This window comes from Symsagittifera roscoffensis, chromosome 1 (genome assembly GCF_963678635.1).
Source record: "Symsagittifera roscoffensis chromosome 1, txSymRosc1.1, whole genome shotgun sequence".
In the NCBI taxonomy this organism is placed as follows: Eukaryota; Metazoa; Xenacoelomorpha; order Acoela; family Convolutidae; genus Symsagittifera; species Symsagittifera roscoffensis.
In genome coordinates this window covers 24665686-24682721 of record NC_087062.1, presented here as the reverse complement: position 1 = coordinate 24682721, position 17036 = coordinate 24665686, and the positions used below count along the sequence as shown (strand labels likewise).

Sequence of the window (17036 nt, the reverse complement as noted above, 5' to 3'; positions counted from 1 at the left end):
CTGAATGAAAAAAGAAAGCACCCGAAGCATAAATTCCGTCACTTTCTACGAAAGTCAGAACAAAAACAGCAAAAACTGTCGACTATACAATTTCCGAACGATTGCCAATTGAGCCATGATTGCGCTTAAAATATTACGAAAAAATTGATGCTTATCGAAACTACAATATAGAAACTAAACTACATAAAAATTTTGAGCGCGAAAACTGAACACAGAAAGTTGCGAACTGAGTCAGAAAAAATGAACTGATCATATGGCACAGGCGTTCATGTATAGAAACAATGAATTGAAAATTTGGCCATGTCTATGATATAAATACAAAGCACCAATTTTTGAAATGTTCAACTGCAGTTACAGAAACCATACTTTCAATTAGAGAGTTTCTACGACTTAGCGGTTTTGCGAAACTTCTTTTGTAGAAAATGATTGTTTTTATTAGGCCGACTAAACTGATTTTCCGTGCTCTCCTAAAACCCTATAAAGAACCAATTTTGCCAAAAAAAGCGTGTGCCACAGACGAATTGTTGTGTATATTGGACCCAAAAAAAAACGAGATAATTAAATGAAAACCTTTAAGATAAGAACAAAAAATAAACTTGCTTGGTTACTTAAATTGCTCATTGCTTATTACTTAGTTTTTATTTTTTTTTTCATATTAAGTTTGAAGCAGTCGTTTTCTACTGGTGGGGGACCATAGAAAAACCATAGTCTTAACTATCTTTACCTGCATCATTTTAGGCACATACTCGAACCGTAGCACTATGCCGATACCCAGCAAGCCGAGAGTGGCTACAGGTAGACATAACAAGACCCCATTGCCCATTACAGATCGGTTTGTACTGATAAAGTGGTGAAATTGTGCTCTTTTTTTTTAGAAACCAAGATTATTTGAAATTTGAAACAATTAGGAAAGTGTGCTCTTTCTATTTAGAAATCAGGATTAATACAAAATTGAAAAAATTATAAAAGTATCAAAAGGTATGATTCTCTTGACTGCTTAAATTTCGAAATCAATGGCTTGTCAATCAGTATTTCTATAAACAGTTATTAACTAACTAGTTGTAAGCAATCATTGGAAGATGCCGTGAGTGCAAGATATGCGACTATTGTATCAAACTTCCGGTTTTTGTTTTGTTCAAATCTACCTTATTTCGACAATTTTGATTTTGAATGATTTCCTGTTTGCCAAATTTAGGTTTCTCATAACAAAAAGCAATACTTCGATCTTCTATGGCTTCGAATGCTCGTGTCTTGAATCAATATTTTTAAGATTTAGCGACAAACTTTGTAAAAAGACAAAACATAGAAAACGATTACATAAAATTTAGACAAAAGAACTCTACGGACTAAAAAGATCAATAGCTCCATTAATAAAATATACTGCTCAAATAACAAACATAGCCAATGTTTGAATTTCACGTTTGAATGACACTTTTTTAATGTAAAAAACTAACTCAATTTGAGAAAACTGGATCAAAAGGTAATTGTTGTATTCCGTTGGTGAATCTCAAAATTGAAATACACTTTCCTCGTAATCCTCGTTTTTTTTCGTTTCGCTCAATTTGCTTTTTGGTAATTGGAGAGCGTAATTTGCCTTCTTTATAGCAAATGAAATCATTTTTAAAAAAATCAAAATTCAAACCGCGAAGAGTCAAAAATAAACGTGATCGAATTTTAGGATTTATTCCTGAAAAAAAACCACAACCTAACTTCGTTTCTTGACACTTGAAAGGAGCAATCAATCTATACCATGCAATCCTAATGGAAAGAAGTAGAAGAAACTGTAATTTTATCATTATGAACTAGGCTACAGTTCTAATGATAGCTAGGCGCCTGTCATGAGGTAAGGAATGTACAAATTAGTCGTGGCTCCTTCAAATTCTTCGTTTCCCCACTCCAAATTGAAGAAAGTCTTCCAATTCGGATCGTCCTTGTCAAACTCAAACACCTCTTCAGTGCTAGCCACGCTTTCGTCAAACTGCAGTTGTTGTTGTGGGCCTAAAATGAATCTTCTGATAAACATATTTCCCAAAAAAGTAGAAAATTGGGAAAATTAGTTCACACCAATCATTTGGGATTAATTCGCTGAACTTTAGCTGAAAAACAAATATTAAATTAATTGGCAATTCGCAAAAATTAGACTTTCTTTCACATTGAATGCTATATTGGCAATTGTAGATTCATTTACCAGTACTCTGCTGTTGTTGCGTCTCTTCTTTAGACGTTTCATCCTCCAAGATAGTCACTCGACTCGCTTTGCTCAACTTCTTCTTGGGGGTCGCAGAAGGCGCGCGGAATTTCTGCCTCAGCTCCGATATTTCTTCAATAAATCTACAAAAAGCTTATGCTATCCATTAAACACTTATTGATTTGATATAAAGTTATACATAGAACTGTAGTTTAGACTTTTCTATACCAAGCTGGTGAAAAAATAAGACGAAAAAAATGTGAATTTTGTCTGTAACGCAAAAATACAATTTTTTATCTCGGAAAAGGATGTACAAAGAAGAAAATTTAATGTACATAAGAAAATTTAATTAACACTATCAAATCGACCCCAAATAAAAGTCGAGCGAAAATTACTGATCAAAACGTGGATAAAAAACAAAACTTAAGCCTTAAGATAACAAAAATAGAGGATGCAAATCAGCAAAAAAGTGTTAACGAAGGGCTCCCGCACTGGAGTTTCATAGATACTAATCGATTATATTCAATTTTATTGTCAGTCTCTATGAATTCAAAAAAAAAGATTTTAATCGATTTAAAATGAATTTTCAAGGGCGGATCCAGGAGTTTCTCGAGGGGGGGGGGGCAGTTTTTAGCGTTTAGATCACCCGTTTGCCTCCTCCGCCACCCCTCCGTTTACCGTTTACCACTCTCCTCCCCCGCGTTACAACCCCCTTCCACGAGCTTTAACCCCTCTCCCGTTTCCACATTTACGTGGAGGGGGCTGTGCTGTGGTGGAGGGTCTGAAGGGGTGTGTAAACGCGGATGGGGTGGAGGTTGGGGTGAACAGTAATCGTGGGGGAGGGGGAGGGGGAGGTAAATGCAAGGGGGGGGGTTGGGAAAGATAAGGAAAACACGAGAACGGATAGGGGAATGTTAAACATTCAGCTCGCAACAGAAACATGAAGAACTTTTTTCAAAACAGCTATGTTTTTACAGGTACAGGCATCAGACACCCGGGTTGACTAAAAAGAGCTATCTTAGAAAATTTGTTACCAGAGTTTAGCAAATACTTAAAAAATTCCGCTCTAAACATGTTACAAGAAAAATTCTTGTTTTTATAAACAAAAATAAGATAGGATCATTTACACAGAGGCGAAGTTGAACTTCGCAAACACTTGCGAGAACACGACCAAAAAGCAGCTCTATCAAGTGAAATAAAAAAAAGTAGAAATAAGCATCGAATTAGCAAAATCTCGGCTACGTGTCGGAATCCAATATGCGACATAACCACGAATGCTTGAAATCCATAAAAACTAGTCACCAATAACGCAGCTACAGGCTAATAAATTGCCAATTCGATGCAGCAAAAGTAGCACCAAATACAAAAAGACACACTTTTCCATGTAGCAAAAAAACTGGAAAGCATAAAGCCAAATTACGTATCAATTATGCATTTCAAAAAAAGCCAGATACATTGAGTAGGAAAACGTATGGAATCGAGCTTTTTATTATTGTTCTGTTGTTTGAAACCAATAACTTTTTTCGGGTTATTTGATGTATTGAAAATGCATCAGCTGTGTTAAATTTTTACTACTCAAATGTCAAAGCACATATGATATTATACTGCTAGAGCAGCCTACCGATTCAAAAGTGCCACCAAAAATAGCACTTTTCTTTGCGACTTAGTTTAGAAAAAAGAAAGTTCGTACTAATACACTTTGCTTCGCAAGTCTAATTATTAAAAACTCTAAAAAAAGACTTTCTTGCAAAATTTTTATAAAAAGTTGTTTTAGCCGGAAACAAAGTTCTTGACTGTTGCAGAGTCCATTAAAAGAAACATCATAGGCAAATTTACACCCTTTGCCTCTAGAGTTTATCAAATTAAGTGCATTTTGCACGACAATTTGATTGAGAGTTTTGGTCAAACAAATCTAAGCCAAACGTGCAATACATCCGTAGTTACTTGACGATTTTGATCAAAACAATACATTTTTGTCTTATAGAAAGACATTCAAAATATTCAAGAAAGTTTAATTGTGTTTTCTGATTTTAATTATTTTTGTGGAAAAAAATTTCTATCCAAAAATCCAAAACTTGTTTGAAGCAGTTGAAGACAGCTGTAAAACAGGATAAACTTCCTCAAACCCCAAAAGAATTTCTAAAGTGCAGGAATTTTTGTAGGATGGGCAACGCTACATTGACTTCATAACCTCAGCTGCATTGCATAGCTTTGAACTTTTGCACGTGTTCCTACTTTTTGGTCTGTGAAAAAAGTATCTAACGGGAATGAGAAAAGTCTATTACCCGGTTGCAAATTTCTCTTTACTGTAACAAAGGTAACTGGAATTGACAAAGCGATTGATCAGTCGTATTTTTTTCTGAAGATTTTTTTCTGGGTCTTCATTGCTGGAGTACAGTGCTGATTTAAATTATGTGTATAAAACGAACAAAACTTGAAACTGTATACGGGTTTTTCTCAAATTGGGCTAAGATTAGACAAAAATGGAGAATAAAAGTTGCTTAGAATTTAACGAAAATTTTTAGCAAGTAGTTTGCCAAAAAATATCCATTGTCACTTTATAAAACTTAAACTCTTTTCAAACTTTTTTGCATAATATTTTGGGGATTTCACTTTTTTGCTTTTTACTTAAATTTTCTTATATTTTGTTGGGCTGCATAGAAGCAGGCTCCTCCTGATATAATAAGCTCATCAATTATTTCAGTAGTTCTAGCGTAATTCTTGATCAACTAACAAAAGACAAAATACTCAATTTCGGCATAAAATTGTGGTTCCGAATTTCGCCAAACAAATTACCTCATAATAACTTTTTTTTCAATTTCGTGTAATTTTAACCCAATATGAGAAAAATCCGTTTGAATATTCAATTTTTGTTCCTTTTGTCCAGATAATTTAAATAAGCAGCGAATCTAAAAATCTCCAATTGAACTAATCAAAACTTTATGGGTTTGATGTCTTACTGCATTATGTAGCTGGCACACTCCTTGTGTCCATAGACGAGCGCTACGTCATAGGGAGACATACCCCACTTGTCTTTGTGGTGTAAAGGACACTTCACCGCCAGTAGAGTCTAAAACAAAACAAGACTGCACGTATCAGAGCGAAGCTCTGAATGTTCCGACTGCTTATTAAGGTCTATGGAGCAAAAAATGGTATGAAACAATTAAATGTAATGAAACAAAATGAAAAAAAAATGAGTTTTTTTTGAAAATCATCTCCCCACACGCCATATAAAGTACAAAGTGATAGATTTCGCTCCTAGTAACAAACCAATTATGGCAAATAAGCTTCCTTCAACCAATTTGGAACAATTTCTAAGACGGATAAAGTCTCCGCTCACGCGTTAATAGCGCGAAATATATCGCGCGTTAATTGTCCCAAATTGGCCAGAATGGCAATCTTTAAACGCCCATAACTTTACAAAAAATGGTCACTGGTAAAATATATTTTCAATTACGCCTTTGAACGTTTAAGGAGCAGTAATAACCTATAAAAATAAAATGTAATAAAATAAAATAAAAACTTTTTTTTCTAAAATTTGAATGTTTTTTTTTTAACAAAAATCATCCCCCACACGCCATATAAAGTACAAAAGGATAAATTTCGCTCCTTGTAACAAATCAATTATGGCAAATAAGCTTCTTTCAACCAATTTGGAACGATTTCTAAGACGGATTAACTCTCCGCTTACGCGTTAATAGCACGAAATAGATCGCGCGTTTTTTGTCCCAAATTGGCAAATATGGCAATCTTTAAACCCCCGTAACTTTACGAAAAACAATCACAGGTGAAATATCTTTTCAAATTTGAGCTCAAGACATCGATTGATATAAAAAAATTCCGTCAAAAATGGCTAGTTGAAAAGTCGAAATTTGTCTGAAGAAAAAAAACCAACCCCGAGCACAAATATTCCGTTACTTTCTTTAGAAATGACTGACCCTGAGAACTGGTAATTTTCCGGCTTCTGCGGCATAGTGGGCAGCAGTCCATCCCCTGTAGTCTCTTGCATATGGCCACGCCCCATACTCCACGAGCAGGCGTATGCACTCGCTAAATCCTGTCAAGTGCAAGATAATCATCTGAGAAATCCCGAAGGAAAAGCAATCGGAAAAGAATTTAGATATTCTCAACATCAGAAGCACCAAAAGATTCTGCGTTAAGTTAATGCAATCATTGTATTCCTCTGTCGATGTAACTTCATTAGACCCTCCGTTGATTAAAATTTTTCAAAAAGTAGCCATTTTTGGGATATTAGCATATATTTGATACCACTTGTAGAGGAGTAATTGAGTTTTTTAAGGCGAGTGGGTATGTAGTTTATAAGAAGTGTAACTAATAGAACTTCAAACGCCCTTCCTCACCTTTTTGAGCTGCCCAGTGCAGCGCGTGTCTGTATCCCCATTCTTCGTCCCTCGCATTCACGTCATGCTTTCCCTTCTTTACTTCATCTTCTAGTCTGTCGTAGTCATTCTGACACACTAGTTCATGCAGCTCACTCATCGTCGCTTTCAATTGGCCACTTCTTGTTCACGCTTTTGAATGTAATTTGCAAACTTCCCGTTTTTGTGGTAATTTAAGTGTGGTTCCAAATGCTGCTCTTTTTTGTTTTTACCCGCACGCTTTTCTAAACAGATCGCAACCAGTGTTGCGTTCTTGAGTCAGCAAATTGTCTTCTCTTTGCACGCGATCAGTAATAATTTAAAATTTGAAATCAATAACTGGAAGTGTAAACATATATTTGACAAGAAGATTTGAGATCTTATTTAATTCTAAGCTAAATTGAATTTTTGGTATTAATGCTGGTGCTTTTCTAATACTGAGCTTGGTGTATGCGATTTGTTTTGTAACATTTACATTGAAAAAACTGTATGTAGTGCTTATTTTGAGCTTGATTTTTTGATATACTGTTTTTACCAAGCAGGTGCAATGGCTCAAATAAGTCTGCAGTTCATTCATTCATGCGTAATCGCGCTTTACAAAATTGTCTATCATCAGACCGTTTTCAATTTCTAGTGAAAAAACTTTTTTCATTTTCAAGTTTCCTCAATTCTTTTTCATTTGCTCGAAAATTTCATTGTTCCTATTTCTTATCCAAATTTTGAAAAAAAAGAGACGCAATATTTGTGCTCGGGTGATTTTTTCTACACACAAATTACAAATTATTTTTGTTGATTTTTTATACCATCTAATTTTTGTTCACATGCTGAGCTCAAATTTAAAAAGATACTTCAAACCTTCACCTGCGATCAGTTTTTGGAAAATAATTGAGAGAATACATGAAAAATATAAAGTAGATAAGGAAGTAATTAAAAAATATATGCTCGGGGTGATTATTTTCGGAAACCCAGGAGGTGGTGCTTGCACTAGCCTAACTGAGGTTGAAGCTGCGAAAATAATAACCCCGAGCATATATTTTTTAATTACTTCCTTCTCTATTTTATATGTTTCATGTATTGTCTCAATTATTTTCCAACAACTGATCGCAGGTGAAAGTTTGAAGTATCTTTTTAAATTTGAGCTCAGCATGTCAATTCGCTTATTACTTGTAAGTGGCGTATTATCTCATAATAATACGCCTCTACTAATGCGTCATCATAATCGTTCCAAAATGAATTGAGGAAATCTAAAATTTGATCAAATTGATTCCGTATATGACTCAAAATTTCAAAAATTGCACGAGGCGAAAATTTCAAAATTAAATGACTATGATTGAAATCAAATGAAAAAAAAACTTGAAAAAATCTTTTTTGTCAAAAAAAAATTTAAAAAAGTCCAAAATATCCGAACTTAAACTAACTGCACCATTAAATACAGTTTAAAAAGAGCTTTCCGCATGCTAGAAATTCTAACTTTAAAAAACTCCTCTATGTGGGACCAGCAAAAATAAGCAGACACAAAAGTCTAAAATTGCCGAAAATGTCAATTTGCAAATGAACAGGTTCCGACCGGGCTGTGTCGTCTCAAGCATGGGCGTTACAGCAATTTCGAAGAAAGCCTAAACTCCAAAAAAAATTGGGCTGCGGGAACCAAGCCGGCAAAATAGGCCGACAGATGATAACCCGAAAAACCATAGAAAAAGAAGTTTGCAAAAAACAGGTCCCGGTCGAACTCGAACCACAGACCTTGGTCGTCTCAAGCAAGTGTTTTAGCTCTAAGATACATGCACCGGATCGTGGATTGAATTTGAAGTTATAATCAGACACCAAGCTTTCGAAAGAAAACTGAATTTTAAAAAGAAATCAAACAAAAAATAGCTTCTAAGTTTTTCTTTTCTAACTAAAGGTTTTAGCGTCTATAAAAAAGGTGTTTTAAAAACGTGTATGAAAGAAACATCATCGTGTTACTTTCTTCAACTTGATTTTTATAATCAATTGAATGGAATTTAAAAAAAAAACACCCGGCAAAAAGCCGACAAAAATTCGGACGAAATCAATTAAGCCCACACAATTTATCTGAATTTTTTTAACAGTAGATCGAGTAATGCATTAACTCTAGGCACAATTAGTCGTAGTGTTAAAGGTGCAATCTGCTGAAAAAAGAGACCTCAAACTTGGAGATCATACTGTGAGAACAAAGTTGTTTATCGCAAGGATAATAATTTATTAAACACAAAACCGTTCGAAACCAGGTCAGGGGCAGTCAGAACACTCAGGGTTTTACCTTTTGATATACAAGCAGTCTTGTTGGCTTACAGTATGGTTCAAATTTGACGCCGAATTTAACAGACCAGTTCACTGATCAGATAATTCCGTTTTTGGTTAACTGATCTGATCTGCCCATTTCCGATGAGCTAAAACAAAAGATTACCGACCTATCACTTTAATTTGGGCATGCGGTGAATAACAAGGAGGCGGTTCTAATCTAGACAGTGAACTTAATATCGAGAAAAACATACAAAATGAAGGCATTTTGGCAGGTAATAGAACAAATTAGGCAGTAAACGAATAATTGTTTCACACCTCAAAGCGAACAAAAATAAGACTAACTGCTGTAATAAATACGGTTGTAACAATCGGCTAACAATTTTTTTCTAATTGGCTACTTTGATTCTGCTTTGTTTGCTTCACTGTCTCTCATAATTGCGTATCAAATTCACTGTCTGGATCACAACCGTCTCATTGGTGGAATCCCTCATGCGCGAAGGACCGAATGCGCGAAAATAAAATTCAGCCAATCAGATTTCAGTAATCTGAAAGTTGGAAAGGAAGTAAGCATTTCCAGGGACTGGAGTATTAATATTGGCCGAATTTAAAAACGGCAGAAATATGCAAAATCTTCAATTTTCTCATTGACAGCCGCAAAAGTGGGATAAGTTTTACATTTCAAGGGTTTCGTAATGAAAGTATCAAAGTATTGCTTCATTTAATTCATTTTAACCGAATGGCAATTGTTTCTGTTTAAAAATTGACTTTCGGTTAATTTTGCCTTCGCTCCTTGGCCTACAACTTTGTTTCGCCCATTCGCGCATGAGAATAGCCCATTGTCATTCACAGGGCTTCTTGCAGATAATGGTCTGAACTCATTTCATCTGCAGGTTTGTCTCAAAACGAACCGAACTTCATGCAGTGATCAATGCGTTTACTAAATTGAAGACAATTTTTGAGGTTCTGGTTAGGAGCTTAAGGGTTCGAATCGCGTGTACAATCGCATAATTTTCGTTTTCTTCAAATAAACTTTTCTTTTTAAATCAACGGCCACATCTGTTCTTGAATTGTTTGCCGTATTTTTTTTTGTTGTTTGTGTGAAACTCAAAGTCACCTCGCTGTCAAAAAATTACACAAATTAAAACCAAGAACAAATCCTTTCGTTCCAAATAGAAAAACAGCTAGAAGAGAAATAGCTTTACTTCTATCAATGTAACTACACTGGTTTGCAGCAAGGAGGTAACTCAACTTTGGATTTTAATTACGACTGATCTGATTGTCAACAGCTCTGTAAACGATAGACATTTGGGGAGAGGGTTATACCCCTCTTTCAACCGTTCTCGTTTTCCATTGTCGTTTTCCAATTAGTCGTTTTTTTATTGTCAGTTCTAAGTTATGTTCGAGTGCAATTATGATGTTTCGTCAGAAATTGCTCTAATTTACTACACTGATCAACACTGGTCTTGATAGACGTCAAGTCTTAGGTTGCTGACTCTTTGCGTAACTAATGTATTTTTTTTCAGGTCGAAACACTGCGTGTCAGATCTTTTCAATCAGGAAATCAGGCTTATTGACATCAAAAATAACGCGTTTCAAAATTGTGAATTTCAATTAAAGATTGACAGGGGATAACCCAAAAAACCATAGGAAAAAAAGTTTGCAAAAAACAGGTCCCGGTCGAATTCAAACCACAGACCTTGGTCGTCTCAAGCAAGTGTTTTACCTCTAAGATACATGCACCGGATCGTGGATTGAATTTGAAGTTATAATCAGACACAAAGCTTTCGAAAGAAAACTGAATTTTAAAAAGAAATCAAACAAAAAATAGCTTCTAAGTTTTTCTTTTCTAACTAAAGGTTTTAGCGTCTATAAAAAAGGTGTTTTAAAAACGTGTATGAAAAAAACATCATCGTGTTACTTTCTTCGACTTGATTTTTATAATCAATTAAATGGAATTTAAAAAAAAAACACCCGGCAAAAAGCCGACAAAAATTCGGACGAAATCAATTAGCCTACAATTTATCTGAATTTTTTTAACAGTAGATCGAGTAATGCATTAACTCTAGGCACAATTAGTCGTAGTGTTAAATGTGCAACGTGCTGAAAAAAGAGACCTCAAACTTGGAGATCATACTGTGAGAACAAAGTTGTTTATCGCAAGGATAATAATTTATTAAACACAAAACCGTTCGAAACCAGGTCAGGGGCAGTCAGAACACTCAAGGTTTTACCTTTTGATATACAAGCAGTCTTGTTGGCTTACAGTATGGTTCAAATTTGACGCCGAATTTAACAAACCAGTTCACTGATCATATAATTCCGTTTTTGGTTTACTGATCTGATCTGCCCATTTCCGATGAGTTAAAACAAAGGATTACCGACATATCACTTTAATTTGGGCATGCGGTGAATAACAAGGAGGCGGTTCTAATCTAGACAGTGAATTTAATATCGAGAAAAACATACAAAGAGAAGGCATTTTGGCAGGTAATAGAACAAATTAGGCGGTAAACGAATAATTGTTTCACACCTCATAGCGAACAAAAATAAGACTAACTGCTGTAATAAATACGGTTTTAACAATCGGCTAACAATTTTCTTCTAATTGGCTACTTTGATTCTGCTTTGTTTGCTTTACTGTCTCTCATAATTGCGTATCAAATTTACTGTCTGGATCACACCCGTCTCATTGGTGGAATCCCTCATGCGCGAAGGACCGAATGCGCGAAAATAAAATTCAGCCAATCAGATTTCAGTAATCTGAAAGTTGGAAAGGAAGTAAGCATTTCCAGGGACTGGAGTATTAATATTGGCCGAATTTAAAAACGGCAGAAATATGCAAAATTATCAATTTTCTCATTGACAGCCGCAAAAGTGGGATAAATTTTACATTTCAAGGGTTTCGTAATGAAAGTATCAAAGTATTGCTTCATTTAATTCATTTTAACCGAATGGCAATTGTTTCTGTTTAAAAATTGACTTTCGGTTAATTTTGTCTTCGGTCCTTGGCCTACAACTTTTTTTCGCCCATTCGGTCCTTCGCGCATGAGAATAGCCCATTGTCATTCACAGGGCTTCTTGCAGATAATGGTCTGAACTCATTTCATCTGCAGGTTTGTCTCAAAACGAACCGAACTTCATGCAGTGATCAATGCGTTTACTAAATTGAAGACAATTTTTGAGGTTCTGGTTAGGAGCTTAAGGGTTCGAATCGCGTGTACAATCGCATAATTTTCGTTTTCTTCAAATAAACTTTTCTTTTTAAATCAACGGCCACATCTGTTCTTGAATTGTTTGCCGTATTTTTTTTTGTTGTTTGTGTGAAACTCAAAGTCACCTCACTGTCAAAAAATTACACAAAACAAAACCAAGAACAAATCCTTTCGTTCCAAATAGAAAAACAGCTAGAAGAGAAATAGCTTTACTTCTATCAATGTAACTACACTGGTTTGCAGCAAGGAGGTAACTCAACTTTGGATTTTAATTACGACTGATCTGATTGTCAACAGCTCTGTAAACGATAGACATTTGGGGATAGGGTTATACCCCTCTTTCAACCGTTCTCGTTTTCCATTGTCGTTTTACAATTAGTCGTTTTTTTATTGTCAGTTCTAAGTTATGTTCGAGTGCAATTACGATGTTTCGTCAGAAATCGCTCTAATTTACTACACTGATCAACACTGGGCTTGATAGACGTCAAGTCTTAGGTTGCTGACTCTTTGCGTAGCTAATGTATTTTTTTTAGTTCGAAACACTGCGTGTCAGATCTTTTCAATCAGGAAATCAGGCTTATTGACATCAAAAATAACGCGTTTCAAAATTTTAAATTTCAATTAAAGATTGACAGGGGATAACCCAAAAAACCATAGAAAAAAAGTTTGCAAAAAACAGGTCCCGGTCGAATTCAAACCACAGACCTTGGTCGTCTCAAGCAAGTGTTTTACCTCTAAGATACATGCACCGGATCGTGGATTGAATTTGAAGTTATAATCAGACACCAAGCTTTCGAAAGAAAACTGAACTTTTAAAAAGAAATCAAACAAAAAATAGCTTCTAAGTTTTTTCTTTTCTAACTAAAGGTTTTAGCGTCTTTAAAAAAGTGTTTTAAAAACGTGTATGAAAAAAACATCATCGTGTTACTTTCTCCGACTTGATTTTTATAATCAATTGAATGGAATTTAAAAAAAAAAACACCCGGCAAAAAGCCGACAAAAATTCGGACGAAATCAATTAAGCCTACAATTTATCTGAATTTTTTTAACAGTAGATCGAGTAATGCATTAACTCTAGGCACAATTAGTCGTAGTGTTAAATGTGCAACGTGCTGAAAAAAGAGACCTCAAACTTGGAGAACATACTGTGAGAACAAAGTTGTTTATCGCAAGGATAATAATTTATTAAACACAAAACCGTTCGAAACCAGGTCAGGGGCAGTCAGAACACTCAAGGTTTTACCTTTTGATATACAAGCAGTCTTGTTGGCTTACAGTATGGTTCAAATTTGAAGCCGAATTTAACAAACCAGTTCACTGATCATATAATTCCGTTTTTGGTTTACTGATCTAATCTGCCCATTTCCGATGAGTTAAAACAAAGGATTACCGACATATCACTTTAATTTGGGCATGCGGTGAATAACAAGGAGGCGGTTCTAATCTAGACAGTGAATTTAATATCGAGAAAAACATACAAAGAGAAGGCATTTTGGCAGGTAATAGAACAAATTAGGCGGTAAACGAATAATTGTTTCACACCTCAAAGCGAACAAAAATAAGACTAACTGCTGTAATAAATACGGTTTTAACAATCGGCTAACAATTTTCTTCTAATTGGCTACTTTGATTCTGCTTTGTTTGCTTTACTGTCTCTCATAATTGCGTATCAAATTCACTGTCTGGATCACACCCGTCTCATTGGTGGAATCCCTCATGCGCGAAGGACCGAATGCGCGAAAATAAAATTCAGCCAATCAGATTTCAGTAATCTAAAAGTTGGAAAGGAAGTAAGCATTTCCAGGGACTGGAGTATTGATATTGGCCGAATTTAAAAACGGCAGAAATATGCAAAACCTTCAAATTTTTCATTGACAGCGGCAAAAGTGGGATAAATTTTACATTTCAAGGGTTTCGTAATGAAAGTATCAAAGTATTGCTTCATTTAATTCATTTTAACCGAATGGCAATTGTTTCTGTTTAAAAATTGACTTTCGGTTAATTTTGTCTTCGGTCCTTGGCCTACAACTTTTTTTCGCCCATTCGGTCCTTCGCGCATGAGAATAGCCCATTGTCATTCACAGGGCTTCTTGCAGATAATGGTCTGAACTCATTTCATCTGCAGGTTTGTCTCAAAACGAACCGAACTTCATGCAGTGATCAATGCGTTTACTAAATTGAAGACAATTTTTGAGGTTCTGGTTAGGAGCTTAAGGGTTCGAATCGCGTGTACAATCGCATAATTTTCGTTTTCTTCAAATAAACTTTTCTTTTTAAATCAACGGCCACATCTGTTCTTGAATTGTTTGCCGTATTTTTTTTTGTTGTTTGTGTGAAACTCAAAGTCACCTCACTGTCAAAAAATTACACAAAACAAAACCAAGAACAAATCCTTTCGTTCCAAATAGAAAAACAGCTAGAAGAGAAATAGCTTTACTTCTATCAATGTAACTACACTGGTTTGCAGCAAGGAGGTAACTCAACTTTGGATTTTAATTACGACTGATCTGATTGTCAACAGCTCTGTAAACGATAGACATTTGGGGATAGGGTTATACCCCTCTTTCAACCGTTCTCGTTTTCCATTGTCGTTTTACAATTAGTCGTTTTTTTATTGTCAGTTCTAAGTTATGTTCGAGTGCAATTACGATGTTTCGTCAGAAATCGCTCTAATTTACTACACTGATCAACACTGGGCTTGATAGACGTCAAGTCTTAGGTTGCTGACTCTTTGCGTAGCTAATGTATTTTTTTTAGTTCGAAACACTGCGTGTCAGATCTTTTCAATCAGGAAATCAGGCTTATTGACATCAAAAATAACGCGTTTCAAAATTTTAAATTTCAATTAAAGATTGACAGGGGATAACCCAAAAAACCATAGAAAAAAAGTTTGCAAAAAACAGGTCCCGGTCGAATTCAAACCACAGACCTTGGTCGTCTCAAGCAAGTGTTTTACCTCTAAGATACATGCACCGGATCGTGGATTGAATTTGAAGTTATAATCAGACACCAAGCTTTCGAAAGAAAACTGAACTTTTAAAAAGAAATCAAACAAAAAATAGCTTCTAAGTTTTTTCTTTTCTAACTAAAGGTTTTAGCGTCTTTAAAAAAGTGTTTTAAAAACGTGTATGAAAAAAACATCATCGTGTTACTTTCTCCGACTTGATTTTTATAATCAATTGAATGGAATTTAAAAAAAAAAACACCCGGCAAAAAGCCGACAAAAATTCGGACGAAATCAATTAAGCCTACAATTTATCTGAATTTTTTTAACAGTAGATCGAGTAATGCATTAACTCTAGGCACAATTAGTCGTAGTGTTAAATGTGCAACGTGCTGAAAAAAGAGACCTCAAACTTGGAGAACATACTGTGAGAACAAAGTTGTTTATCGCAAGGATAATAATTTATTAAACACAAAACCGTTCGAAACCAGGTCAGGGGCAGTCAGAACACTCAAGGTTTTACCTTTTGATATACAAGCAGTCTTGTTGGCTTACAGTATGGTTCAAATTTGAAGCCGAATTTAACAAACCAGTTCACTGATCATATAATTCCGTTTTTGGTTTACTGATCTGATCTGCCCATTTCCGATGAGTTAAAACAAAGGATTACCGACATATCACTTTAATTTGGGCATGCGGTGAATAACAAGGAGGCGGTTCTAATCTAGACAGTGAATTTAATATCGAGAAAAACATACAAAGAGAAGGCATTTTGGCAGGTAATAGAACAAATTAGGCGGTAAACGAATAATTGTTTCACACCTCAAAGCGAACAAAAATAAGACTAACTGCTGTAATAAATACGGTTTTAACAATCGGCTAACAATTTTCTTCTAATTGGCTACTTTGATTCTGCTTTGTTTGCTTTACTGTCTCTCATAATTGCGTATCAAATTCACTGTCTGGATCACACCCGTCTCATTGGTGGAATCCCTCATGCGCGAAGGACCGAATGCGCGAAAATAAAATTCAGCCAATCAGATTTCAGTAATCTAAAAGTTGGAAAGGAAGTAAGCATTTCCAGGGACTGGAGTATTGATATTGGCCGAATTTAAAAACGGCAGAAATATGCAAAACCTTCAAATTTTTCATTGACAGCGGCAAAAGTGGGATAAATTTTACATTTCAAGGGTTTCGTAATGAAAGTATCAAAGTATTGCTTCATTTAATTCATTTTAACCGAATGGCAATTGTTACTGTTTAAAAATTGACTTTCGGTTGATTTTGTCTTTGGTCCTTGGCCTACAATTTTTTTCGCCCGTTCGGTCCTTCGCGCATGAGAATAGCCCATTGTCATTCACAGTGCTTCTTGCAGATAATGGTCTGAACTCATTTCATCTGCAGGTTTGTCTCAAAACGAACCGAACTTCATGCAGTGATCAATGCGTTTACTAAATTGAAGACAATGTTTGAGGTTCCGGTTGGGAGCTTAAGGGTTCGAATCGCGTGTACAATCGCATAATTTTCGTATTCTTCAAATAAACTTTTCTTTTTAAATCAACGGCCACACCTGTTCTGGAATTGTTTACCGTATTTTTTTTTGTTGTTTGTGTGAAATTCAAAGTCACATCGCTGTCAAAAATTTACACAAAATATAACCGAGAACAAATCCTTTCGTTCCAAATAGAAAAACAGCTAGAAGAGAAATAGCTTTACTTCTATCATTGTAACTACACTGGTTTGCAGCAAGGAGGTAACTCAACTTTGAATTTTAATTAAGACTGATCTGATTGTCAACAGCTCTGTAAACGATAGACATTTGGGGAGAGGGTTATACCCCTCTTTCAACCGTTCTCGTTTTCCATTGTCGTTTTCCAATTAGTCGTTTTTTATTGTCAGTTCTAAGTTATGTTCGAGTGCAATTACGATGTTTCGTCAGAAATCGCTCTAATTTACTACACTGATCAACACTGGTCCTGATAGACGTCAAGTCTTAGGTTGCTGACTCTTTGCGTAGCTAATGTATTTATTTTCAGGTCGAAACAATG

The 17036-nt window shown here is 35.3% G+C and overlaps 1 protein-coding gene across 1 annotated transcript; it reads right to left on the bottom strand.

The window, feature by feature from the left end:
* Positions 1–1647: 1647 nt before the first annotated feature.
* LOC134841576 (ankyrin repeat domain-containing protein 66-like) lies at positions 1648–7033 on the bottom strand. Its single transcript, XM_063857608.1, has 5 exons — positions 6550–7033; positions 6127–6245; positions 5149–5258; positions 2189–2331; positions 1648–1998 (listed from the first exon to the last, which is right to left on the bottom strand). Exons 1-5 carry the CDS (start codon positions 6686–6688, stop codon positions 1826–1828), a joined length of 684 nt encoding a protein of 227 aa, XP_063713678.1. The 5' UTR covers positions 6689–7033; the 3' UTR covers positions 1648–1825.
* Positions 7034–17036: the final 10003 nt, after the last annotated feature.